This window comes from Hemibagrus wyckioides, linkage group LG12 (genome assembly GCF_019097595.1).
Source record: "Hemibagrus wyckioides isolate EC202008001 linkage group LG12, SWU_Hwy_1.0, whole genome shotgun sequence".
NCBI lineage: Eukaryota > Metazoa > Chordata > Actinopteri > Siluriformes > Bagridae > Hemibagrus > Hemibagrus wyckioides.
Genome location: NC_080721.1, coordinates 3,330,471 through 3,358,122, shown reverse-complemented (window position 1 = coordinate 3,358,122; position 27,652 = coordinate 3,330,471). Strand labels below are relative to the sequence as shown.

Sequence of the window (27,652 nt, the reverse complement as noted above, 5' to 3'; positions counted from 1 at the left end):
ACTATTTCCAGAACGCATTCTGTGATCCACAATTTTGCTGTCAAGGTCATTGTGTTTTTACCAAAGGAATATATGATAATCCCTATGGTCGTCCCTAACCAGAAAACAATGGAGCATGTGCTGTATATCAGCAGTAATAGCCACAGGCTCTTTAGAGAATCTCATCAGGACCCCTACCAGACTGTTATTTAAATCAGGGCCTGTGAGAAGTACACTGTTCGGTGAAACTCCCTCATATGGTGCACTTGAATCAAAGACAAGTCGAATTTTGAAAGGTTTCTTAGAATGATAAACCCAAACAGTGGCAAGTACCACACTTCCTGACCTTGCTGAAGTGTTTTTTAGCAAGTCATTTTTAAAATCCAGTAAATGTGCTCTCATTTGGGGTCCCTTGTCCAAAGTGTGCCACAGAGTGAGAAGACCTTTGAATGCATAGTCTTTGTTGTTGGGTAGACTTTGTCTGGGCTCACGAAAGGGTAGACAGAGAAACCCAACTGTTGCAGCTGTCCTGAAAAACCTCTTTGTCCATGATTTTGTTCCCAGCACATGTTTTCAATGTGTAGTTCAACGTATCTCCAGTACCCTGTTGCTACCTAAACAACATAAAACATATACTTACAAAACAGAAACAACAACACAGAGCTAGGACAGAAGTTTGTCCTAGCTACATAAAGTGCAGCAACGTGTGCAACCAGGTGCAAACAGTGCAAAGACAAGACACATAGCACCAAAAAACCAACGAAATGTCCAACGAAACAAAATAGGATGTTCCCATAGTGAATCCTGGTGCCATGTGTTCCCCAGGTAAGCGATGTACACGCACCCGGCCATCCACGTGATGTACAAGAAAACGTGATTCTTCAGACCAGGCCACCTTCTTCCATTGCTCCGTGGTCCAGTTCTGATGCTCATGTGCCCGGTGTTAGCGCTTTCGCCAGTACACAGGGGTCAGCATGGGCACCTTGACTGGTCTGCGGCTATGCAGGCCCATACACAACAAACTGTCATAAACTGTGTGTTCTGACACCTTTCTATCAGAACCAGCATTAACTTCTTCAGCAATTTGAGCAACAGTAGCTCATCTGTTGAATCGGATCACACGGGCCAGCCAGCGCCCCACGTGCATCAATGACCCTGTCTGCGGTTCACCACTTCAACACCATGGAAAACTTTTGATAGGGACTGACCACTGCAGACCGGGAACACCCCACAAGAGCTGCAGTTTTGGAGATGCTCTGATCCAGTGGTCTAGCCATCACAATTTGGTCCTTTTGGTCAAACTCGCTCAAATCCTTACGCTTGTCCATTTTTCCTGCTTCTAACACATCAACGTTCAGGACAAAATGTTCACTTGCTGCCTAATATATCACACCCACTAACAGGTGCCATGATGAGGAGATCATCAGTCTTATTCACTTCACCTCTCAGTGCTCATAAGGTTATGGCTGATCAGTGTTTATATCCCCAAGCCACTGTTGCACAAGTTGCCTAAATGTTGCTTCACAACACAAGACCTGATTACCACATTTCAGGCATTTAGCAGACACCCTTATCCAGAGTAACTTACAAACTATCTCATGTTATACAATTGAGCATTACAGGTCTTGCTCAGGGACCCAGTAGTGGCTTGGTGGTCCAACTCACAACCTTCTGACCAGTAATCCAACACCTTCCTCACTAAGCTACCACATCTCATAGGAAGGAAAAATATATCCACTTTAAACATCATCACACACCAACTTTTGACCTGAGAGATGCAGACCCAGATAAAGTGGATCGTCCCCTTGGGAAATGTGCTTAGACCTGCTTAGAAGAGTGCTTGATTGACTGAGCGGTAAGGGTGTTTCTATTAAAGTGGCCAGTTAGTGTATTCGAGAACTCAGCATATTTTGCTTTTGTTTTTCTTTTTTCTTAATGTAAAAGTCTTGTATTTTAATGGAATTGTCTGCAAATTCACCCAGGCTGAGTGCTCCATGAACACATGACTGTTTCACCCTGAATGTTGTTTGGCTGTTTGGCTCACATCGTATCATATAATTTGCTTGGGTGAATGTTTACTCAGACTAAGCTCACAGGTCCTGTCCTGCCCAGTCACACCTCACGGCAAATCATGAGAGTAAAACCAGTCCCAAAGAGAAAAGAGTAAACCTGTGTATCAACTTCAATGTCATGGATGACATTTGATAAGCAGATAGGGAGTTTCAGGGAGTGGAAGTTGGTATGGCCCAACTATTTCCTTGGAACACTGCAGTTGATTACTGCTGTTTTTTTCCCTCTATGGAAAACAGTTCACAGGGAACAATGGTCAAAGATGGAGAATAAAAACAAAACAAGTACATAGAGGGAGGATAGGACACTGTGGTGAAATCTCGCTAACGACACTCCGAATATATTGTAGCTAGCTAAATCATTACAATTTAGCCAGAACTTTCAGTTGAACATTTTAACAAAAACAGCTTTGTGTTATGTTGCAAAACAGGTTTTCAGATGTTCCCTTGCCTGCACTACAGTGGCATGTTGTAATCAGACAATTAATGATCTGTATATGTCTACAAAGTGCATTCATTAAGATCTGATTTGCTTTAAAAGATGGATGAGTGGATGGATAGATGGATGAGTGGATGGATGGATGGAGGGATGAATGGAGGGATGGATGGATGGAAGCATGGATGGATGTATGGATGGCGGGGAGGATGGAGGGATGAATGCATGGTCTTATGGGCAGTCACTTCCTATGGTCAGAAACCATCGACACCCACATAAGTGAAGGGTGGAGCTTCTGCCATCCTCTTTGCTGGCAAATCAGACATCTGCTGATATTCTGTCTTCCCTCACAGCTTCTTGCAGATAACACACCTGAAAAGCAAACTGCGTATGCACTTTTTACCTCCAACTAGCCAAAACTAGCGTCGCTACATGATGTGTACCTGAAATGATAATAGGGTTGACTTCACAAGGTTCCAGACCTAACCTCGCAATGCTTCCCCCTACTTGAAGTAAGGCATTGCTGTCAAGGACAGGAGATTCACTCTTAGGTTGTGAGCTGCAATCATGCTTTTAATCTCTGTTGGATAACTCTCATGTAAAGCATTCTTTAACACAACACCTAAGAATGCTGCAGGCACAGATCTGGATCTGTTGGGTCATGTTCTCACGTAGACATAGAACCTCCGTGTTTTATTACGGATGTTGCTTAATACTGTTTTACTGTCAGTATAATAGCATATATGGTCATGTCAATCTCTTCCAGAATCAACTCAGCAATCTCCACTACTAATACAGCAGCACACAACTCCAGTCTGGGGACAGTAATGTCTGGCTGTGGTGCTAATTTGCATTTCCCAAATAAAATGCTAACACTTGTGTGACTATGACAGTCTGTCACCTTCAGATATCCTACAGCAGCAAATGGGTCATAACAACATTAACGTTAGAAAAAAACCCTCTCCGAGTGAAAGGCTTGTCCATCTGTGAAACATGAAAGAGTCTGTTGCAACATTCCAATACACACCAAGACTACGTAAGATGGGAAGGTCATTAGAAAAAAGTTCCAGATCTTTAATGTCCTCAGCACAGTCTTTCAAAGGAAAGGCTTCAATCACGTTTTGACAGTTGGAGATGATCTTGTGCAGTCTGAGATTAGACACCACAAGCATCTCCTGTGTACATGGCTGATCACCTCTGCCTCTGTAGCACAAGATTTCAGCATGTCATCAATGTAGAACTCTTTCTTCACCAGCTCAGTAGTGCTACTGCCAAAACTCTCTTAATGTTCTTTAGCTGCTCTCCGTAGGCCATGGATAGCCACTGCTTGTGATGGACTATTTCCAGAACGCATTCTGTGATCCACAATTTCACTGTCCAGGTCATTGTTTTTATACCAAAGGAATCTATGATAATCCCTATGGTCTTCCCTAACCAGAAAACAATGGAGCATGTGCTGTATATCAGCAGTAATAGCCACATGCTCTTTACAGTATCTCATCAGGACCCCTACCAGACTGTTAAAACTTCTGTCATAGCTCTGTGTTGTTTTTTTTTTGTTTTTGATCTTTATGTTGTATGTTTCCGTAGCACCAGGTCCTGAAGAAACGTTTCATTTCACTCTGTACTGCGTCAGCTATATGTGGTTGAAATGACAATAAAGCATCTTGAATCTTGTATCTTGAACTTTTAATTGGATTAATTAAGTGAGAAGCTTGAAGTGGTGTTTGCATTCCTTTACCTCTACTGTAGGGCCTCTACTTGCTTATGCATAATGTTTGTAAAGTGTATATGAATTTTACTTCTGATTTTACATTTGGTTGTTTTTCTCACTGATGTTGCCATCTGAGTCTCATATCTAATTGTTGTCACATCTGTGGGCTGCTCTCTCCTGGCACTATGCTCAAGGCTCCAGAACACTCTGTTCCTGGCTCCCTATCTATTTAGCCAGGACATATCACACACTGGCCTGGTTGACAGACCTTCCTTACTGACCTGCCTTACTTTCCCAAATTTGCTAGAAACATGGACATGACACATGGACATAATATATACTATTTTAAACTACTTTGACTTTGCCACAGCTGATAGCTGTTACTATATTGCTTAAGCACAGATTAAAACAAGTGAGATTAATATATGTAAGCAAAATAAATTAAGATTAAAATTAAACTTAACTCTGGATTATGGATTAAAATAGTTTTAGAATTGATTGAATTTAAATGAGTACATTTCAGGATTAATATCAATTTTTGATTTATTGATTAGAGGTAGGGCAGCGTGGTGGCTTAGTGGTTAGTACTGTTGCCTCACATCAAGAAGGTCTTGGGTTCAAATCCTGGATTTGAACAGGCAGGGGCCTGAAATTATGAATTTGACAAATGATCAATGACAACAAAGCAAGGACAAAACTAAAACTAAGAAAATATACATCATAAGAATTGTATTAAAATAACATACTCATATGTATCATACAATATATTCAACATTGTGTACAGACATTGCAAAGAAAAAAGAGCCTCACACAGAGCAGCTCCAACATTCTGCAGGCTCACTGCAGTACTGATTAAATCTCCTGTTGAACTAACAGTGTGTCTGAGACTGCTTTTCAAAATCCATTCAGTCCTGCACAACATACATTGTGTGACCGTTTGGTAGTCATGATATTGCATTAACAAATTTGTTTTTAACTTAACCCAAGCTGATTGGGCAGCCGTTTGATAGAGGCCAATAATTAAATAATTATGGGGTCTATTAAAAAAAAAGAGTTATATATTGTTATTATTAACCGAATAAATAATGCAAAGTAAGAATTTTTCCATTGCTTTGGACATTACAGGGTTAAAAATGAAAGAAAAGATTACAGACACCCAAACATCCTGAAACTTAATAATTCACACTGGAATAGAAATGGTATTACCTCTGAATTTTTACATTAGTGTTAGACTGATATATCACCAAGGCTGATATGTGCAGAAATGTATAGTGCAATTATTTTTTTTTTTAATTTTATTTTTCTAATAGTTCAATTTTAGATGTTTTAGCAAGCAAAAACTGTAAGTAAAAACCCTTGATAGTAAAAACCCTTAAAAACTCGACCACTACTATCGGTTGATGAACTCCCTTTGTTAAAAGAGAGTATTGAAAGCTCTCTTTAATGAACGGTCAATAATTTTTTGTCTGATGGAGCATTTTGTATTCTGTAGAAATTAGTCTTCGAGCACTGTTTTATCATCCCGGAATTCTTCTTGGGCCGGCCATCCTCCACACCCTGAAAAAATCAAATTAAAACAAGGAGCTTAATAAAAAAATAATTGCACCACAGTGAAATCCAGAAATAAAAGAAACTGGGTATTTTTTTTCCTCCAATTCACCTTCATTTGACTTTTTTGATTGCCTCTAGAGATTTCAAGAGATCACTCTCCAAAGATTCACGGTAACAGTTGTGCGCTTTTATTATCTTACTCATTTCGCCAGATTGCATGATTTTATTGTACTCTTCCTCTGTCTGAAAATCAAAACAGGGTACAGTGAATATCCTGCAGGAAAAGGTTTAACACCAGTGCAGGTCACTAAACATTTTATTGGAAAACTGTGAAGACTTACGTAGTCCTCGAAACATTCGCCTTCTTTGTAGCATTCTAATCCGGGAAAGGTCAAGCCATTGTCTAGCAGCTCCTTTAGACTGTTGGCTACAAGGTGCAGAACTTCATCTTCGTAGGCGTAGATCTTCCCATCTTCACACAGCAAGAGGACTAACTGCAGGCTGAACGCGTCACACGGGAAATCATCAACCGCACCCATCACCACCATCTCCATTCTCTTTGGTAGGTAGAAATCTTTCCAGGCTTCCAGCTGATCCTCATTGCCACTGTAGACCGTGTCAACCTGCCCACACACCCTAACACTGTAGTCCTTTGGTTTTTTGAGAGGAATCAGTTTACCAGTGTTATCTTTTACAATTCTGGCCACTTTACCAAGATCCACACGGCCATCTATGAAAGAAAAGTGAAAGTGTGAATGATCACATTAGCATCCAGACCCACAAAACACCACGTCATTTATTGAAAGAACGGAATAAACAATAAAAATTTACTTTCTATTTGATTAATACTAGAATATAGGATATATTGAAAAAAAAAAACCCAGATCATTAAATGTAATCTGTCTACAAAATATTGTAGTTTCATATACCTTTTGTACAGAGTCTAGATAATTCACCTTTCACATCCACAGGATTTCTACAAAACAATATACAAATAGTTAAGTTATCTTTATTTGTCACATTACTGCACAGTGAAATTCTTTCTTCACATATCCCATCCTTGTGGGTTGGGGTCAGAGCACAGGGTCAGCCATGATACAGCACCCCTGGGGCAGGATGGGTTAGGGGCCTTGTTCAAGGGCCCAATGGTGGCAGCTTGGACCCTGATCTTTCGGTCAACGACCCAGAGCTTTAACCACTTGAGCTACCACCGCCCCAAAATAATAATAATAATAATAATAATAATAATAATATTATTATTATTATTATTATTATTATTAATATTATGATAACCTGATTCATAAGAGGTTTAGAAAACATTTCTATGCCTTAGAAGATATATAATTAGTAAATAAACATCATTAATTATACAACTTTTGTGTATATGGACTGTACTTACCTATTTTCTTTTGTGACCAACTCATACTGCAGTGCAGTTGCCATTCTAAAAGTATGAGAAAGTTTGTAAGGCAACGGGTTTCTTACACTTTTACAACGATAAATGCACAGATTGATGAACAAGGCTGTTAAGAGAGGAGAAGAGGGAAAAGGGAGAGTTTGAGCTACACAGAAAAATAAACTGACACTGAACAAATCCCAAACCTGCTTTCCAACTAAAAACATTTCAGTCTAATATTATGACAACAGCTGATTAATTGTAGCGTTCATAATGAAAGCAATACTTTTACTGAATGTGGTGTAAACAGTGACGTTCCCTAGAATATTCGTGATTAATCTGATATAATTATATGAAAAACTGTAGTTTATAAAATGGCGGAAAAAACCCCAACATATTTTCCTTCAAAAAAGTTTCATAATAAAATATTATAAATACTAAAAAAAAAAAAATACTATAAATACTAAAAAAAAATTTTTTTTAACTTCAACATTAAGACTAAAACATTTCATAAGTTGTAAAAAAAATATATATATATAAATAATAATAATAATAATAATAATAATAATAATAATAAAAAAGGTGTTGAAGTTACAGATATTCTACAAATATTTCGTCTTTTCTTCCTCGATTTAACCTTGACCAAGAGCAGCCAAGAGCAGCCTGGCACAGAGCTAAAAGCTTATTTCACGTTCACGGAAATCATTGTCAAATCTAAAACACTAAAATCCCCATACAAACTTAAATAAATGAAATAGGACACACAAACATCATTTAATGTTAAATTTAAAAAAAAAAAAATCCAACTTAACAAAACAAAACAAGAAAGGCAAGAAGCTTAGACTTACACGACGTGTGTTCTCTTTGTGTCTGCTCTGAGGAAGTAACCCTGACTCAGCTCACGAAAAGCACAAACACACCACACCCTAATCTGTTCAACGTCACTGAACCTGCTCGGAATTATTTATAATCACACACACAGCACGTCTAAGTCAAGCTTCCGTTCAATGTAGGCTTGATTAGGATGGGATCCTAAAATAATCACATATATCTAAATATTTTCTGTATACCTTCAAGGTATTAGTGTGATTCTGAAAGCATTTTTTAAGCAACACAGTGCCATCTATAGACTACTGTACTTTTTTTGTTTGTTACATGGTGATTTTAATGGTGGTCGGGGTCTATTTCCATCAGAGTCACGCAGGTGTGTGGTTCGAGCAGCGCTGCTCAAGTTGGTTCAAGCTGCTCGACTGAAACTGGTCCGCACTGCGCGATCCACTGGGCTGCGCAAGTAAAGCCTCGGTCACACTGCAGGATTTTAAGCCCGATTTGCAAATTAACGAGCTCGCCGACAGCTCGGGCTGTGATCGTGGGAAAATCAGCGCTCGGCAATCTTTATGTGTGACGACGCATCAAAGAGCCTCGCAGACAAAATCCAGATATCTGGCATGTTAAATATCTGGGACGGTCGGCCGACTGGACATCACGTGGTGTCAATTGTAGCTGCGACCTCCAGCCAATGAGAGAGCAAGTCAACAGAGTTGAGGTCACCGGAAGAAAAGCAGCAGCAACATGGCTTCATAAATAGTGTGGACACAACATTTATGTTAATAAATTAACATTTATTTAGAGCGAGACTCCTGCCGACGTCCATTTTCAAAACAAACCTCTACCAAAAGTCTCGCGTCATTTCCGGATCCACCTGTCGCGGGTGTTTTCGTGACAAAACGTGGTTTGGGGACGGCGTTGAGTGACAAGAGTTGTTGTCAGATGGTGTGGTGTGCGACGCCCTCTTGTGGATCATTTACGAAGCGTCGCGTAGTGTGAACACCACAAGGACAAAAAGACATACAGTGAAGTCATGTAGTCTGAACAGCAAAGCGATCTGCCCGCGGTTAAAGTCTTGTGGTGTGACCAGGCCTTAAACCAGCTCATCTCTGAGCTATCCGGACTGTCGCGCTGCTCTGTCCATTGGGCCGCGCAGACATCTGCGGTCCGATCGATCTTATTATTCAGATAAAAGTCTAACTTCTAATATTTAATGTTAACACAGATGGTAAAAGTCGGCATCATGACTTTCTATTACTCCACTAATGCAATATTTAAGTTAAAATACAGACATGGCTTAGGTGAACAATGGACCAGAACAGACTCCATCATTCGGCTGTTCTGTCTATTGATAAAGGAATTCTCAGCACTATAAATACTAATATGGTGATTGACTATTTTGCTCCAGTCTCAGAGATACTCTCTGATAAATCCATCCTCAAAGAAATAGAATAGAAAAGTCACCAAGAGCATGAAGTAGACAAGATACAAGCAGCAAGAGAGATGAGAGAATGAGAGATGAGAGAACAATAAGAGAAGCTGTAAGGACACGGCACTGCTTCACACAAAAGCTGGAAAAGAGATAATATTGCATGGCGTACCTGTGAGAGAGAAAATGTAATGACTTTAATGAACTTTTTTAGTAGCAAGACTCTGAAATGATGGGAGGAGTCAGAAAAAAGATTGAATGAAATTTTCTAAAGTTGCATACTGTTTGTGTTCATTTGTGTTTATTATTAAACAATATTACATTATATTACATTATGTTTCGGGCTCAGCCTCTGATGTTTTGAAATCCTAGATACGCCCCTGGGTACACCCTGGACAGGTCACCAGTCCATCACAGGGCCACACATATAGACAGACAACCACACACACTCCTATGGGCAATTTAGAATTACCAATCAACCTAATGTACATGTTTTGGACTGTGGGAGGAAACCGTAGTAAACCCACACAGGCACGGGGAGAACATGCAAACTCCACACAGAAAGGCCCCTGCCTGTTCAAACCCGAGATTGGAACCCATTTGAACTCTAACCTTAACCCTAACCACTAAGCCATTGTGCTGCCCCACACACAATGCAATTACCATCTAATATCCAGATATTGCACCTTTTGCAAGAGCATCCTGGCTAAGATAGGCAGCATCCCAGTTTAACAAATAGCAGTCATACATACACTATATTGCCAAAAGTTTTGGGACACCCCTCCGAATTGTTCAATTCAGGTGTTGTTTTTCAGGGGTTGGGCTTGGCCCCTTAGTTCCAGTGAAAGGAACTCTTAATGCTTCAAGACATTTTGGACAATTCCATGCTTTATTCCAACATGACTGCACACCAGTGCACAAAGCATGGTCCATTATGACATGGATGAGCGAGCTTGGTGTGGAGAAACTTCACAGAATCCTGACCTCAACCGGATAGAACATCTTTGGGATGAATTAGAGAGGAGACTGCGAGCTTTTCCAAGCACATGAATGTAATATGGAGTTGCCCCGAACCTTTGCAGCTATAACAGCTTCAACTCTTCAAGGTTTAGGAGTGTGTTTATGGGAATGTTTGACCATTCCTCTAGAAGTGCATTTGTGAGGTGATGTTGGACGAGGTCTGTCCCCAGAGAAAGTGTGCAAGCTTTTGAGTCTCATGAGTCCATTCACATGTCCAGAAACATCTAAAATTAACTGCTTTTCCCGATAGAACTGTCTGAAATTTTTGTTTTGTTTGTTCTTCCTCCTTTGTGTGTGTGTGAGAGATGAACTAGTGGTGCTGGTGGCCTCCTGAACACTAGACAGCAGTGCACTATTCTTACTGCCCTATAATAACCCCAAAGAAATAGACACGTCATGTCAGTGAGCGGATGAATACGACTGCGCATGCGCCGCTCACCCTTCACAAACTCGCCGAGCAGGGGAACCGAAAGAAGGTACAGGGTCTTCCTCATATAATGTATACATATTTATATCCACGATTAAACTAATGCAACGGTTTAACTAAGAATATGTTTACGAGCACGTTTGTGTGAAATGTTGTGGGTTTTGTTACAGTAATACGATGAAAAAATGCTCCTAAATGGTGCTATGCAGAGATTAGCAAAGAGCTGAAGTACACGTAAGCGCTGATAATGAGCCGTGTAGCTTTCTCCACCTCCGTCCTTTTTAATTAAAATGATGCATTGTATTAAATATCTCAGAAATGTAAACAACATTACCATCTTTTGTTTTTGTAGATGTATTGTTCATTTCTTGTTTCTTATTTTAGGGTTTTTTTTTTTATTGTGCAGGTTCTGTGTCTGTGGAGTTAAAATGATAAACCTGGCGACCTTGAAAAGCATACACTTTTAATATCTAAAAATCTTATTTGTATTTTTAATTCTAAACCTCATGGGCTTCTAACTTTTGCTAGTCTAAAAGTAGTGACCAGTTACCAGGAATATACAACACGTCATGATGTTAGAAAATGAATAAACAACAAGAAAGCCAAACTTTATCATTTCAAAGCTCAGACACTGGAGACTCCTTCCATTCCACTGTCTCCTTACAGAAGAGTTTCTCCTTATTAATGAGTACACGAGTGCATGTGTTTATCCTGTGTTTTATTACATATCTGGATCTTCCACGTCACTCTGCAGAGTCTGAACGTTTATATCCGAAAGAGTTTTAATACAAACCGGAGATATGATTAGGGTCGAAAGTAAATGAATCAACATCTTCTGACCAATCAGATTTGAGCGCTGGTAGTGTGAATAAACGTACACGTTTTGGATGATTAGTGGTAATTAAAATATAGCTTCTTAAACACCACTAATAATAATCCTCAATAGTAGTTAATTAGTAGTTAACCCTTAATAGTAGTATTGAGGTTTGCAGGCAGCCTTGATCTGAGAACTTCTGGTATTAGATTATAGATCTTTGACCCTACATTGTCTAGGTTGTGTGTTTACGAGTGTGTGTGTGTTTCTTACTCCGCAGATGAGGGTGCTGTGTGTGTTTGCTTTGCTTGCCTCGCTGGCTCTGGCAGTGACGGGGGAGGAAGGAGCTCGTCTGCTGGCCTCCAAGTCCCTGCTGAACCGCTACGCCGTGGAGGGCCGAGACCTCACGCTGCAGTACAACATCTATAATGTGGGCACCAGGTATGACTGGATTACATTCCCTACGGTCCGGACGCTTGACCATCACGTTGTAAACTGACATTTTACTGTGATAAATTTTAGGTTGGATACTAACACACACACACTTTTATAACGTGTTAAAATATGTAAAAGATGTTGTCGTCCCCCCCCCAACATACACACAAGTATGCACAGAAATTATATATATTTTTTAAAATGCATGCTGTCCACTTTATTAGGAACACCTCCACATTTACGCCATTACCCAATCAGCCAATCATGTGGCAGCATCACGGTGCAAAGATGTTAATGTTTACATCAACCATCAGAACCGTTCTGTGTGAACTCTAGAGATTGTTGTGAGTGAAATTCCCAAGAGATCAGCAGTTTCTGAAATACTCCAACCAGCCCATCTGGCACCAACAACCATGCCACAGTTCAAATCAAGACTTTTTTCCTGTTCTGATGTTTGATATGAACTTTAACTGAAGCTCTTCAACATGTACCTGTTTGTTTGTTCGTTTATTTAAATTATTATTATTTATTTAAATTATTATTAATTTGTTTGTTTTCATTTATTATTATTATTATTATTTACTTGTTTTGTTTGTTACTTGTACTATTTATTTGTTTGTTGTTTTTACTTAATTAATTAATGAAATTATTTTTTTAAAACTTTTTTTGCCACATGATTGGCTGATTACATAACTGCATGAATGTGCAGGTGTTCCTAATATAGTGGACAGTGCATGTGCATTTGATGTGGATGCAAACCAGCTAAACTTAGTAGTTATTATTATTATTATTATTCAACCTGTGTTAATTCTACAGACACCTGATAATAGTACAGAGTGCACCATTTACTAGAGTTCTGCTAACTACTAGAGTTCCTGATTCATATCATTAACACCTTCCTCATTTCTATAACCCATGTTATATTCCATATTCTCTGTGTTCCTAGTGCTGCGCTGGAAGTGGAGCTCTCTGACGACTCGTTCCCTCCGGAGGATTTTGGCATCGTCTCTGGGATGCTTAACGTGAAGTGGGATCGCATCGCCCCGTATCCTTTCTTTCCACAAGCTTTAACGATGATCAGCTATTTTGTTTTTCTCTTGTTCTGAGTATTAGATGATGTACTAAAGCCATGATAAAAGAAATCTAGATACAGGCTTTATTAGAACAGTGTATTAACACAAACAAATGATTACATTTAAATGCATTTCTTTTGTAGCGACAACAATGTGAACCCCTGCAATATCAGTACACTGTAATGTAAGAAAAGTAGATCAGGATTTATACACCGATCGGGTATAATATTATGACCACTGACAGGTGAAGTGAATTTAGTCCACTGATACTCAGTCATGTTCCTTGACTCGTTCTTTCTCACTCAGCGCCAGTAACGTGTCTCATACTGTAGTTCTGCGCCCTCTAAAGGCCGGTTACTTCAACTTCACCTCAGCCACCGTCAGCTATTTGGCACAAGAAGGCGGGCAGGTCGTGGTGAGTGTTTCCTACTAGCAGCTACTTGTGTGTGATCTGAGCTTTTCAGGTGGAAAATTTGATCACAGTGCTTGAAAACAGGATATGCCTTAACCATGTGGGGTTTAACCACAGAATATTTTTAGCAGAACACCATTGTGAAAGTGTGAAGTATGTGTCCAAATTCTTTATCAGTAGTCAAATGTTAGTACTGTGACATTTCATAACAGCATGTGTAAATGTACTGCTTTTTAGATTATGTATAGGCTTTGCTTATGAGATGTTTGAAGGAACAATATATAATCACGATATTTAATCTCTTGGTAGGTTGGCTACACCAGCGCTCCTGGTCAGGGAGGCATTCTGGCCCAGAGGGAGTTTGACAGACGCTTTTCTCCACATTATGTAAGTGTTTAATTGTGTCCCAGTCCACATATTTGACCATATTTTCAGATAAGAATTGTCTAAGCTGTAAATTTGGATATATTGGATTATTCAAACGCTTTCACGTGTAATTGAGATCTAATGAATTAATTTAGGAAATCTGCTTAAAATGGACTTGGTGAGATCATCCTTTTGTGTAAGTAGTTCAGTGGAAAAGGTCATGTTCCACAGTGAGATTAAATGGTGTGTGTGTTTTCATAGCTGGACTGGGCAGCTTTTGGTGTAATGACTCTGCCCTCCATCGGCATCCCGCTGCTCCTATGGTACTCCAGCAAGAGGAAATACGACTCTCCCAAAAGCAAGAAGAACTAAAGGAGAAGTTTACTGTTAAAGCATTAAAAAGGGGGTCATGGATTGGGACAGAAATGTTTTTTCTGAGTTTCAGTAATTTTATTACCCATATTGGGGTAACATGACTAAGTATGCAAGTTTGGACAGGCTGTATTTCTTTTTTTTTTTCCCACCCGTGCCAGCGCATGACTGAAGTCACCTTTCCATCTTCAACTTCAACTCATCTTCAACTGCCATCCCAGGCTCGAGCAATCTATTCCTCCTTCTTTTTTTTGTAATTAAGTGTTAAGACAAATTGGGTCATTATTGTCTTTTTTCTCCAGTGGGAACAAATAAAAGTGGGTTTTTACAAAAACATACACCTGAGATGTGGTTGGTTTTCCTGTTTTTGTGACCGTAATTGCATAGTTGCTTTATTTAAGGGAGTTTGTGGCACTTATCATTAATAGTAGTAGTAGTAGTAGTAGTAGTAGTAGTAATAGACTTGAAGTTCTCAAAATGACCAAAGGTGATAGGACAGTGAGCTCATTTTGTTGCATCACGGTATCAAGTGGTATCAAGTTCCTCAGTCTACACATTAAAATACTCAAAGGGAAAAAAATTAAACTAGCTGATGTTCATTCTATAGCTCAAAACAACAAATATTTATATAGAATATTTTATTAATGAATCTACACATAAATCTGATATTCCAGCTGATGCTCTAGTAGATCTAAATCCTCTTTATATACAGTTCTTTTACAAAGACAATGGTAGCTTCTAGTCATATTTATGCAGCTAAACATGCAATCCAACATAACACATCTGTGGAGGGGGGGGGGATAACAGGATAACAGGAAGCACTGCGATGTACAGCACCATATGCATCAAGTCCAATGATTCCTGTATGTTTTTCGCTGTATTATTGAATGTAGATCTAGTACTCAACCTGAAACGGATGCATTTGGTAGTAGAAAGGGTTGAAGGTCAGGGAGAGATGACCTGGAGTCAGCGTTTGGAGTTCAGAGGTGGTAATGGAGGTCTGGATTTATTGGGTCTTTCTGGAATCTGCTCATATATGGAGAACTCCGAGCTTTCTGCCGCCATGAGGGGTGGGTTCCTCATCGCCGAAGCACCAACGTTCTTTAAGGAAAATGGTTATTTAGACTTCTGGAAACCACTCAGTGTATTATAGTTAGTATGAAGTGATAAGTTCATACCGGAGTGCTGCTCTCGCCTCTCGCTGGGGTAGGTGCAGGTCTAAAGTTAGATCTCGGGGGCAGTCTAGGAATAGACCTTGTGGAAGACTGGGTAGAGATGAATGTTGTACCCGTCCAGAGCGGCGGAGAAGCCGACATGGGGTCATCTCTGGATCCTTTAATGTTGACCTCTGAGTAGACGTGATTGGCTTGCAAATCTGTTGGCACATCACAAACAGATGAGCTCTCAGAAACAATCATCAGTTCCTCCAGGAGTTCCTCGAAATTGTGCATGTTTTGTGAGATTTTTGTGCTTTTTTCTACTTGAATTGGGAAAATTCCAAATGCAAGATTCTTTTTTAAAACCCCTACCAGTGGAGACACACTTCTATGATAGCTGTAGTCCTGCTCAACACTGAAGAGGGCTTTGTCTGAGTGTGTGTAGTTGATGTCATACTCCAGATCTTGGCCCGAATCAGTAATTATGAAAAGTCTCAAGTTCCTTTGAATGTAGTGGAGTTTTATTTTAAATTTTGCATCAAGTCCTACAACTGCAAAATAACAAAATCCAGGAGGGACTGACTAATATATCTAGAGTTACAGTCTTGAATTTTGGTTAAGGATTAGATCCAGTCCTTCTGAGCATCATCTTATTAGACTGAATTGAATGCTTTAGCTATAATTTACCGCAGCGCTGTCGAGTCTTGAATCGGACTGGTCAGAAGGTGGTGATGTTTGGTTAATATGGTTAATTTTCTATTAAAAACAGAAATAGGGGGCAGTGGTAGCTCAAGTGGTTAAGGCTCTGGGGCGTTGACCAAAAGATCAGGATTCAAGCCCCAGCACTGGCAAGCTGCCACCATTGGGTCCTTGAGCAAGGCTCACAACTCACCCTGCTCCAGGGTTGCTGCATCGTGGCTGACCCCAATCCCGAGGATGGAATATGTGAAGAAAGAATTTCACTGTGCAGTGATGTATATGTGAGAAATAAAGATAAAAATAGTAATATTAAAAATAAAAAAAACTTAATTTCTAAGAACATCATGGTTCTGAGAGAAGTGATGGCTACAATTCAGATCACGGGTTTAGATTAGTACACTCCTTTTAATACATTATTGTTTCTATAGCAACAACTCATTCACTTGTTGATTCTACACAACCTAAGGCTGATAATATACAGAAAAAGAAAAGGCTTATCATTTAGATCACAGATGTTTTCAGGATGTAGAACTGAGACTGAAAATAGCTGCTATGAATAGGTGATAAGACCTTCTGGACGTTTCATAATTTTAAAGGTAATTATAAATAGATGAAACTCACACAGATCAGGCATAACATTATGACCACCTGTCTAATATTGTCTTGGTCCCCCTTTTGCTGACCCGTCCTGCACTGTGTATTCTGGGCCCTTTCTATTAGAACCAGCATTAACTTCTTCAGCAATTTGAGTAACAGTAGCTCGTCTGTTCGATCGGATCACACGGACCGACCTTCACTCCCCACGTCCATCAATGAGCCTTGACCGCCCATGACCCTGTCGCCGGTTCACCACTGTTCCTTCCTTGGACCACTTTTGATAGATACTGACCACTGCAAACCGGGAACACCCCACAAGAGCTGCAGTTTTGGAGATGCTCTGATCCAGTGGTCTAGCCATCACAATTCGGCCCTTTTGGTCAAACTCACTCAAATCCCTACTCTTGTCCATTTTTCCTGCTTCTAACACATCAACTTTGAGGACAAGATGTTCACTTGCTGCCTAATATATCCCACCCACTAACAGGTGCCATGATGAGATAATCAGTCTTATTCACTTCACCTGTCAGTGCTCATAATGTTATACCTGACCGGTGTATAATGTCTTGCTTATTAATATATACAGTGCCTTGCAAAAGTATTCACCCCCCTTGGCATTTTTCATGTTTTGTTGCCTCACAACCTGAAAATAAAATGGATTGTTTGAAGGTTTGCATCATTTCATTTACAGAACATGCCTACAACTTTGAAGATGTGATTTTTTTTTTTTATTGTGAAGCAAACAACAAATAGGACAAAACTGAAGACTGGAAGGTGAACCTCCGACCCAGTCTCAAATCACAGGCAGACTGAAACAGGTTTTGCTCAAGACTATCCCTGTATTTAGCACCATCCATCTTTCCCTAGACTCAGATCAGTTTCCCAGTCCCTGCTGCTGAAAAATGATGGTGTTGGATGGATGGTGTCCTTGGGGTGATGGGATGTGTTGGGTTTGCGCCAGACATAGCATTTTCCTTGGTGGCCGAGAAGTTCAATTTTAGTCTCATCTGACCAAAGCACCTTCCTCCATACATTTGGAGAGTCGCCCACATGTCTTTTGGCAAACTCAAAATGTGCCTTCTTATTTTTAACACCAAGTAATGGCTTTTTTCTGGCCACTCTTCCATAAAGCCCAGCTCTATGGAGTGTACGGCTTATTGTGATCCCATGCACAGATACACCAGTCTCTGCTGTGGAACTCTGCAGCTCCTTCAGGGTTACCTTTGGTCTCTGTGCTGCCTCTCTGGTTTGTTGTGGTACCATGTTCTTTCCATTTGAAGATGATGGATTTGATGGTGCTCCGGGGGATCATCAAACATTTGGATATTTTTTTATAACCCAACCCTGACTTGTACTTCTCAACAACTTTGTCGCTGACTTGTTTGGAGAGCTCCTTGGTTTTCATGGTGTGATGCCTCTTGCTTAGTGGTGTTGCAGCCTCTGGGGCCTTTCAGAAAAGGTGTGTTTATACTGACAGATCATGTGACCCTTAGATTGCACACAGGTGGACTTCATTTCACTAATTATGTGACTTCTGAAGGTAATTGGTTGCACTAGAACTTTTGAGGGGCTTCATAGCAAAGGGGGTGAATACATGTGCACATGCCAATTTTCAGATTTTTAATTTTTAAAAATTCTTTTTTATATATTTTTCTCATTTCACTTCACCAACTTAGACTATTTTGTGTAGATCCATCACATAAAATTCAGATTAAAAAAACATTGAAATTACAGGTTATAATGTAACAAAACATGAAAAATGCCAAGGGGGGTGAATACATTTGAAAGGCAATGTAAAAAGAATGCAAATGCTGGTAGGTTTGTTGTTGAGGAATAAAACTGTTGGAAGATTTCTGTGCTTGATCATTTTCCTTGAGCAGCACTGTGTGATTTCCTTTTACACATCAAGCTCAACGGTGACGCTGACGGTTGCTTCATGACACGATAACTATATATAGAATGTCTGTACTTTGTGTAGTGCACAAGCTATTGGTACTTAACTTCCTTTAACAGACTTCTAAACTTTCTTCCTCATTTAGAAGGGCTGAGGCGATTTGTTTACACTCTTAATGCTGAACAATTTAGAATATAGAAATTCCATGTAGTCCAATCTGTAGAAATAAAATCCAATATTATCACATTAAACTCATAATTCTCTTCTCCCTCCTCCTCCTCGTCCTCCTCCTCACCTTGATCCCTTGTGTTTTCTCCCACTGCGTGACGTCCCACTGCGTAGAAATCGATCTGGTTTTCGCGAGTGCGTGTGTGCTGAGCTTCCTCATACGTATGCATGGGCTCCAGTTCGCAGTATTTCTGCTCTGCTACAGCTGCAACACTTGGGAAAGACTGAGACTCAGTGGCCGCTGATGCACCCCATGCACTGGTATCCGTGTGGTCGATGGAGGAAGGCTGTGTTGGTCGATGGGGTTTGTTGACCCGTGCGTAGGGGGCATCCACAGGGTGGGCTACGTCTCCTCCTACACATATGTCTGTGTTGTCAAATACAGAATCGGGTGTGTTGTTCTGGAAGGAGGAAATAAAGTTTGTATTCTTATTATATTATAAAATCTTATTTTATGATCTTTGTATTAAGTAAAACACTGATATTTATTTGGTGTAAAGGGATACCTCAGTTTCCGTTCCTGTATCTGTAGTTTCTTGGACCAGTGGCAGCATGGTCACACACTCGGATTCAGAGTGAGACTTCCTCAGAGCTTTCCTCACTACAGCGTACTGTGCTGACTCCGGGGCAGTTTGGACATCGGAGGAGAAAGGAGGGTATTCTTTACTACATGGTGGAGTGGCTACTCTTTCTTCATCTGTTTCTGCTTTGGTTCTCACATCCAGCTGTGCTTTATCCTCAGAGCTGCTGTTCGACTAGGAGAGGAGGTAAAAGGAAGTTAAGCTATGTATATTTTCTTTTCACTTTATAGACATGTATGTAACTTTGGGATAAAATAGCTAGTTATACAGTATGACACAACATATCTGTTTACAAGGCTATCTAAAGGCACTTTATTAGGAACATCTGTGCACTTGCACATTTGTTTAGTTATCTAATCAGGTGGCAGCAGTGCATAAAAACATGCAGGTACAGATCAAGAGCTACAGGTAATATTCACATCAAATTTTAGAACAGGGAAATAATGGGATCTCTGGTTATTGGTGCTAAACAGACTAGCTGGTACACATTCATACCAGTTTGTCTACTGCCGTTATTGGGAAGCTTGAGGAATCCAGATGTGTGCTGAACAGCAAATAAAGAGCAAAGTGACCACTATTTATTAATAAGCACTGACCGAGGAGCCCACATGCCTGTCTTTTTGGTTTGTTAATACTCAGAAGCAAATGTGTCTTTTCTGTCCAGCCTCCTTTCTCGTTACTAAACTGGCTGAAACCCAGTAACCTCTAGATGCTGTGTGCTGTGAGTCTTCTTCTGTACACTCTGCCCATTCATGACCATGTCACCAAACATCTCAGCCACATCATTAAGCTTACTCATAACACCATTGTTAAGAGACTCATCACCAACAAAGGCGAGATGTCCAACAGACAGGAAGTGCATGAGAGCTTGCGGAGGTCTGGTGAAAGCACACCACCCTTATTCTGACAGTCTGCAGATTTTCAGAATGACTCAAGCAGCTCACACATTTCGACACAACGGTGTTGCTGCAGTAGAATAAACAGCAATATTATTTTCGTGGTCACTCAGCACCTTGTCATTGCAGAAGAAGGCCCAACAAAACCTCTATTTCTGAGGCGACTGAAGAAGACCGCAGGTATACGCCTATCCTTGACTGCTTCTGCTTCTGTAGGTTCAGTGTCTGGTAAGGAAACTTCTTCATCTCAGGCAGAAAAGCACTGCAGCATTTGGTGAACACTGAACAGTCCATTACTGGGTCATTTTTTCTGTCAGTCCTGTACATCAACACCGAGTGGTGTATAAGGAATGTCTGCCACAACTGGAAGGATCTCTCTCACAGGTCACTAAACACATCTGCCTGAAAGCCATTTCGCTACATAATCCACATGAACCAGTCACTTTACATGTTCTTCTGGAATCCACTTTACTTGACTAGACATTTCCCCTAGGTGAATTTATTCACTTTTTAGTCTGAGAACGCTGAAAAGTGTAGTATTTCAGCACCTTGTATACACTATTGCCAAAGGTTTTGGGACACCCCGTCCAAAATCATTGATTTTAGGGGTTGGTCTCGGCCCCTTAGTTCCAGTGAAAGGAACTCTTAATGCTTCAGCATCGTACCAAGACATTTTGGACAATTTCATGCTTTGTGGGAACAGTTTGGGGATGACCCCTTCCTGTTCCAACATGACTGCACACCAGTGACCAAAGCAAGGTCCATAAAGACATGGATGAGTGAGTTTGGTGTGGAGGAACTTCACAGAGTCCTGACCTCAACCCCATAGAACACCTTTGGGATGAATTAGAGCAGAGATTGCGAGCCAACATCAGTGCCTGACCTCACAAATGCGCTTCTAGAGGAATGGTCAAAAATTCCCATAAACACACTCCTAAAACTTGTAGAAAGCCTTCCCAGAAGAGTTGAAGCTGTTATAGCTGCAAAGGGCGGGACAACTCCATATTACATTCATGTGCATGTAAAGGCAGACGTCCCAAAACTTTTGGAAATATAGTGTATATCACTGTAGCAAGGGGTTAAGAAATATAAATTCTGATTTATGATTTATGATTTGTATTTATGATGGCTAACTCTCTTCAAATCAGCTGTATGACTCAAGTATGTTTATACACCATTTCATGCTGTTTCAAGTACTCCTTCACTATACCACACATTTTAAATGCCCGCTGTTGATTGACCAATGATTTCAGAGATACAGTATAAACCTACTGATTTGCTCACCTTTCTCGAGTTTGCACTTGCCACAAAATTTTGACCACTAAGTTCAGTAACTCAGACTGTATGGATGTTAAGTGGGGCAGTGCTTTTCTCAATTTTACAGATTGACCACTTCCCCACTTAACATCCATACAGTCTGAGTTACTGAAGGTAACTTAGTGGTCAATATTGGAACCACAGTGAGCATTAATAAAGGCCCACAGGACAAAAAACATGCCTCATGCTGAGACAGTGGCACAAAAGACCCAACAGTTAATGGGGTTGCCAGACTGAGACAATTAGAAGGCTTAAAACACTTGAGAAACAATTCTATTGTCTACCTGATGGCTGGTACGCACCAGTCAGAATGTTAAAATGAGATAAAAAGTCAGTAGACAGCACTGTCTTGTTTTGTTGTTTTAATGATCATCTAGTAAATGTAATGATAGTAACTTTATGGTGCGTGTGTGTGTGCGTTAGCATGTCGATCATACCTGCATGCAAGCCACAGTGAGTCTTTCGTTAAAAGGCCCCACTGGATTGTGGGTATAGTAGTTTATCAGTTCCTCAAGACTGCAATGCTTGCTGTTCTCGCCAGCGATGACGTATCGACCTTCAGTCCCAGACGCATCACATTCTTCGTCTATGATGAAGTGACGGCACTTATCTGCACCTCTGGAATTCCATTTGAGCGCGTGTAAGTACGTGTGTAAGTGTGTAGCTGTAAAGAGCATGCTTTCATATAGGTATACATACCTATAAGAGAGCACAAAGCCGACCTTCGACTCGCTGAGCCTCAACAGGAAGCAGCCCTGTGGTTTATCCTGCAGTAGCTGCTCGGCTTCCCTGAGAAAGAGAAACAAGGCAGCAGTTTAAAATAGGACGTCTGACATGTGGTTGGATGCCTGCACCTGTAGTAGCTGTGACATTCATGTAGAGAAACCGTGTGTATGTGTGTTTTGAGAATGAGTTGAGAGAGAACCTGCGTGTGGCAAAGCCATGGAGCCAGCTAGGCACGGGTTTTGGCAGGCGAGGCAGCTGCGTTCTCTGAAACCACAGCAGATTATGAGCCTGCAGAGATGGAGTCTGAGCATCCAGGGACACTATAGGGTTCAGCACCTGTGATGGTGCAATTCGCTTCCGTTCCTGACACACACACACACACACCGGTTCTTTAGAACATTTTCCCTTCCTGTAAAGCACTTTAAATGGCAAGTTAGAAGGCCTAATCTGTCTAAAAATAGGAATAGAGCAGCAGTGGCTTCCAGGGTATCTCTATAAAGTGTCAAGTGGTTTTGCACCCTCACTATCTTACTCACAACTCAACATTTTGCTTCTGCTATTTGTTTTCTAAACCACTTATCTTAGGTCTGGTCGATTCCCAAAGACCGCATGACGATAGTAAATTTCGAGAAAGCCTGATTTATCTGTTTAATTTTTTTTAAAAGGAGATGTTCTGATTTCTATACAGCACTACAGAGACCTGCGTGAGTATATAACCCCCTGCTCCACAGTATCTTATTGACCTATTTCACCCTTACACTCCTGCTAGAACCTTAAGATCTAAGTTCTATCTGTCCCATGTTCTTGTACTAAGACAAAGGGTGATCTGTGGTCAGTCCTAAACTCTGGAACTTACAGGATTTATATTGTTTTGTTGTCTTATGATGTTATGTATAGCACTTTGGATGGACCATCATTGCCTCATAAATAAATAAATAAATTTGACTTGACTGAGTCAAAGCTCAGACCTCGCTCCAATAGAAAATCAGAACAATAATAATTTATTAAGTAAAAGTACCTTTTTCTTCACTTCCAAATGACCACTGCCAGTGATCAGGAATCAAGACCTGGGCTAATGCTGCATTTAGCCTAAAGGTTATAATTTTGCAAAGAAAATGCCCCTCAGCCTAGAAGGAATTCCTGGTAGGATATTGTACTGTATCTGATTTTTCTCAGTCAAGAAACACTAATTATAGAGTACACCATTCTGACGAGGTAAATACACACCACTCATCACAATTAGCTAGCTAGCGTCTTGCTAACAAAGCATGGTGTCCCACTTTGTAGCTCGGAGGTTAAGAATTATGTCACACTTCCAAGGTGATTAAATACAGCAAGATTTCTCCTGAAGCTCAATGCATACATTCATGTAGCGTGAACGTGATGCTCATATCAGGTGAGTAAAGTCCCTCTAGATTTAATCAGAGTTTGAGGTTGATTTATTTCAGCCCCCCTCTATGTTATTGACACTGAACATCATCATCAGCTGGGACTGAAAAAGCGCCAAGCTAACAATCTATAGGAAGTAAATCTAGTCATCATTCTTGCTCTCATTAAAGCTTGATTTAGATGAAGGCTGTTGATATTCATGAGGCATGATGGTGTAGTACTTGCCACGTTCTCCGTCTGATTGTCCTGGCCATGCGACTGTCCTGATTCGGGCTGCGGGTTGGCCCGGCATTTGATGCTGCGTCTGGGTTTGATTGGAGGCTTCTGTTTACACGATGGAGCTTCTGTAGCAGTAGTTACCCGAGGAACGGGTCTCGGCTGGAGGACCGGGAAAGAGCTGATTCGCTCTTCCCTCTGACGTGATTCGTCATCTGCATGTGAATCAAAGAGTTTCAATTCGAATTTCATTTAATTGCAGTGCTTATTTACACTAGCTTTTAGTTAGACAATATGATTCTTTGCATATGCATGCATCTGGATCTTGGCTCTTCTTTCAGTTATAAGACACACTTTTTATCCGATGTTGAGCTATATTCTTGATGCTCTTGCACTATATTCTTAATATGATGTTTTATGCTTTCTGCTTTATTGTCTATCAGTATCTATTTCTGAATTTTCGTAATTTTACAGGTTTATTTTTTTACTCTAACAGCTTCATAATTTTCTCTTTCTTAGTGTTTGACTTCTTTATTTGTTTTGTAAAGCACCTTGGTCAATTTGTAGTTGTTAATAAGTGCTATATAAATAAAGTATTGATTGATTGATTGATTTTTCAGTTACAGTAACATTAAACGATATGTACGGTGGGGTGATATTTAATTGCTGCAATTGTTCGTCACAACTGTTCTCATATTTTTTATATCGTCTATTTTACCAAAACAAATACATTTTCTCTGTAATCGAAAATAATGAGAATTTATATTCTGCTAACATAAAAAATAGCTGAAATAGCTAAAGTTTTCAAATGAGGTATGTACCAAAAAATTATGTAATGTAAACTGATCACAGTTTAAATTCACACAATATTTTTTTTATTTATTTATTTATTTATTAAATTAATTTAATTAAATTAATTAATTTATTTTTTTTTATTTTTTTTTTAAATCAAAGCCATTTCAAAAATATTCTCACTACACCATCTTCCATTCAGTGGGACATTTTCCTACATACAGTATGCGGAAATTCTGAGCCGGAAGATTGCGATGTTCCAAAATAAAGAGTAACGCGAGTGCAGCTGTCTTGTAAAGTTCCTTTTTTTTTTGGATGAATATAATAATAGCAACATAGAAAGTGTCCTTAAAAAGACTGTAATGAATCGCTATAATGGCTTCTCCAGGTTAAAAAGCTGACCACAGAGACCTATAATCATTTTTAAGGACCATGATACAAGACAAGAATTTTCACACGGATGTTATTGGCACATGCTTGTGCTGAGTAAAAAAACAACAACCCCGAAACGCTATAGTTCCTGATAGTTGAGGTTTAATAATGCTCTATGACGTTCTAGAAAGAATCAGCAATCTGTCTCGTGACTGCACTGACCCGTGTATGAGTAATTTATACATTATATGAGAATATATGATGTTGTTGATGTTTAGCGGACATTCAATAACACGCTTTCTATACTCTAAAATGTCTTTTTTTACATTTCACATAAGTTCAACTTCAGTGTATAATATAAACAGACTATGATCTTGCTGAAAAATCAATCCGATGGTCCGCTTCATGACAGTGGACGTCTTAAATAATGTGTTATACCTGTAGCTTTGTGAAATGATTGTATAGTGAGCTTTTTGGCATGAAAAATCTTCTCCAAAAAACCACCAATTGATTCTTATGTTCAAGGAGACATCTTCAATAATAATAATAATAATAGTAATAATAATAACATTAATAATAATAATAATCTCCTGCACACCTTTCCAGCTTTTTAGTTCGAAACTGCATGAACGTTTCTCCTCTCTCTCTTTTAAAGTTAAAGACATATATTCACACATGACCTAAATCTCAAAATGGCCTGCAGAGCGGAAGTGCCAAATCTCTCTGTAACCACAGTAACACTACATTTAGAGCATGCAAAAACATATTTATCAAGGTTTGATCAATTAGAGCGCACTCACTGCATGCTCTTCCTGTTATTTAAACAAAAAAACAAAAACAAAAAAAACGCATGCTATGCTGGATAATGTACATGAACACGTGAGTTCATTTTAATGCTGTTGATGCTGAACAGAGAACAAAGTGACTACCACAGTACCGAATGGCATTATCTGACCTAGAGCACAATTAGACATCTGAAAAAATGAAACATCTCACAAAAGAACAGGGATTAGAAGTTCCTTTGTGCTACACTGGTGCGCTACGAATACGGTGACTAGATGTTTGTCCGTGTAAAGAAATGGAAAGTGACTAACCTTTAATTTTTTGATAATCAAAGTCCATCTTCAGAGACAGGATGCTGGGGTATTGTCGAGTCGTCAACTGTTCATGAGAGGTTTTTACGTCACTGAGACTGTGGGTGTGGAGGAAAGAGAGAGAGAGAGAGAGAGAGAGAGAGAAGGAAAATAACTCGTCTTGTACTCTGTATCTGTAATTTGTTACCAATTTTTCTTGTTTTAATGGAAACGTTAATTCTCTAAACTGTTTATTAGTTAAAGAAGCAACCTGGCCAAATGAGTCAACGCTACAGCACTTTAAGAGCCACTGACACCTGCTTGTAGTCAAGAGAATGAGTTTTTCCTGAGAGAGAGAGAGAGAGAGACCTGTGTCCTTTAACAGCCACACAGGAAGAGAAAGAGAGTGAAAGCAGAGAACAATGAGAACAAAAGGGAAGGCAGAAAAAGACATTTGCCACAGTGTCTCAAACTAGAACTTCTGCTCGAGTGCGTCAGTGAGATTCTTCAAAATAAACCGCTTCATTACCAAGTACAGCTTAGACCCAAGGTTTCTCTTGTTTTTCACTACTCTACACATCTCATGCCAACACATATTAGAATAAATACTTCCAGGTTTAATTCGTGATTCCAGAATATCCAGTGGTTTCGTACACAGAGCTGACCGTCTCTCTGAACACTCTGGGGAAACTTCTGCCATCATTTCTTCAGATTGTCAGGTCAACTCGACATGTTCCTGGGGGTGGATTTCAAACCAGAGTTTTCTTTATTTGTCACATATGTTACTACACAGTGAAATTCTTTCTTCACATATCCCATCCTTGGAGCAGTGTGGTCAAAGCACAGGGTCAGCCATGATGCAGCACCTCTGGAGCAGGACGGGGTTGGGGGCCTTGCTCAAGGGCCCAACAGTGGCAGCTTGGTGGTGCTGGGGCTTGAAACCTGATCTTATGGTGAACAACCCAGAGCCTTAACCACTTGAGCTACCACCAAGGAGATCCAAGGAACTCGTCCGAGATCTCGGAAATCATCTTACTGACATCCGCAAGTCTGGATTTTTATTTAGGATCAATTTCTAAACGACCGAAGATACTGCAAACATCTGTACACAACAAATACCCAGGAAATCATTCAAATGAACTCTGAGAGTTGAATTAACTGAACAAAGGAACTGGAAAAGGAGTAGGAGGCATCAGGTACCAAAGTACGAGTACATACTTATGCACAAGTGTGTCTGTGTGTCTTAGCTTTTATTTTGGAATAACCTTGAAATACCTGGAGTAACTTAAGCAAGATCATCACATTCTTGAGTATGGTTATAGGCTGTTCAAGAAGAATGAAAAATTTAAGAGCCTACACCAGTATGTTCGTCAAAAACTGAGAGAGCTTGCCAG

General features: G+C 39.9%; 3 protein-coding genes across 4 annotated transcripts; 1 reads left to right on the top strand and 2 right to left on the bottom strand.

Moving 5' to 3' along the window:
* Positions 1-4,912: 4,912 nt before the first annotated feature.
* On the bottom strand, positions 4,913-8,570 carry LOC131362539 (uncharacterized). 2 transcript variants are annotated; one of them, XM_058404591.1, is made up of 6 exons: positions 7,994-8,570; positions 7,149-7,272; positions 6,679-6,725; positions 6,091-6,479; positions 5,859-5,992; positions 4,913-5,755 (listed from the first exon to the last, which is right to left on the bottom strand). In XM_058404591.1, exons 2-5 carry the CDS (start codon positions 7,190-7,192, stop codon positions 5,861-5,863), a joined length of 612 nt encoding a protein of 203 aa, XP_058260574.1. In that variant the 5' UTR covers positions 7,193-7,272; positions 7,994-8,570; the 3' UTR covers positions 4,913-5,755; positions 5,859-5,860. The 2 variants fall into 2 exon arrangements, with proteins under 2 accessions (XP_058260574.1, XP_058260575.1); XM_058404592.1 differs by having other exon boundaries at positions 7,149-7,193.
* A 2,206-nt stretch (positions 8,571-10,776) lies between these two features.
* On the top strand, positions 10,777-14,659 carry ssr2 (signal sequence receptor, beta). The gene is made up of 6 exons (XM_058404590.1): positions 10,777-10,898; positions 11,944-12,104; positions 13,045-13,143; positions 13,478-13,586; positions 13,893-13,970; positions 14,211-14,659. Exons 1-6 carry the CDS (start codon positions 10,833-10,835, stop codon positions 14,319-14,321), a joined length of 624 nt encoding a protein of 207 aa, XP_058260573.1. The 5' UTR covers positions 10,777-10,832; the 3' UTR covers positions 14,322-14,659.
* si:ch73-109i22.2 (SH2 domain-containing protein 7) lies at positions 14,306-26,456 on the bottom strand. The gene is made up of 9 exons (XM_058404588.1): positions 26,280-26,456; positions 24,031-24,236; positions 22,616-22,779; positions 22,390-22,479; positions 22,128-22,308; positions 19,403-19,651; positions 18,964-19,297; positions 15,500-15,696; positions 14,306-15,422 (listed from the first exon to the last, which is right to left on the bottom strand). The coding sequence occupies exons 1-9, from the start codon at positions 26,305-26,307 to the stop codon at positions 15,288-15,290; spliced, it is 1,584 nt and encodes a 527-aa protein (XP_058260571.1). The 5' UTR covers positions 26,308-26,456; the 3' UTR covers positions 14,306-15,287.
* Between the last annotated feature and the right edge of the window lie 1,196 nt (positions 26,457-27,652).

What these genes read in the sequence shown, in the direction of transcription:
- LOC131362539 (XM_058404591.1), bottom strand. Translation starts at nt 7,192, where the DNA reads ATGGCAACTGCACTGCAGTATGAGTTGGTCACAAAAGAAAATAG. An exon ending in ATCTAGACTCTGTACAAAAG is followed by an intron (nt 6,480 to 6,678) that starts GTATATGAAACT and finishes TTTCTTTCATAG; the next exon opens with ATGGCCGTGTGGATCTTGGT. An exon ending in GCGAATGTTTCGAGGACTAC is followed by an intron (nt 5,993 to 6,090) that starts GTAAGTCTTCAC and finishes TTTGATTTTCAG; the next exon opens with ACAGAGGAAGAGTACAATAA.
- ssr2 (XM_058404590.1), top strand. Translation starts at nt 10,833, where the DNA reads ATGAATACGACTGCGCATGCGCCGCTCACCCTTCACAAACTCGCCGAG. An exon ending in AGCAGGGGAACCGAAAGAAG is followed by an intron (nt 10,899 to 11,943) that starts GTACAGGGTCTT and finishes CTTACTCCGCAG; the next exon opens with ATGAGGGTGCTGTGTGTGTT. An exon ending in ATCTATAATGTGGGCACCAG is followed by an intron (nt 12,105 to 13,044) that starts GTATGACTGGAT and finishes CTGTGTTCCTAG; the next exon opens with TGCTGCGCTGGAAGTGGAGC.
- si:ch73-109i22.2 (XM_058404588.1), bottom strand. Translation starts at nt 26,307, where the DNA reads ATGGACTTTGATTATCAAAAAATTAAAG. An exon ending in CATGGCTTTGCCACACGCAG is followed by an intron (nt 22,480 to 22,615) that starts GTTCTCTCTCAA and finishes TCTCTTTCTCAG; the next exon opens with GGAAGCCGAGCAGCTACTGC. An exon ending in TCACTGTGGCTTGCATGCAG is followed by an intron (nt 19,652 to 22,127) that starts GTATGATCGACA and finishes CTCCTCTCCTAG; the next exon opens with TCGAACAGCAGCTCTGAGGA.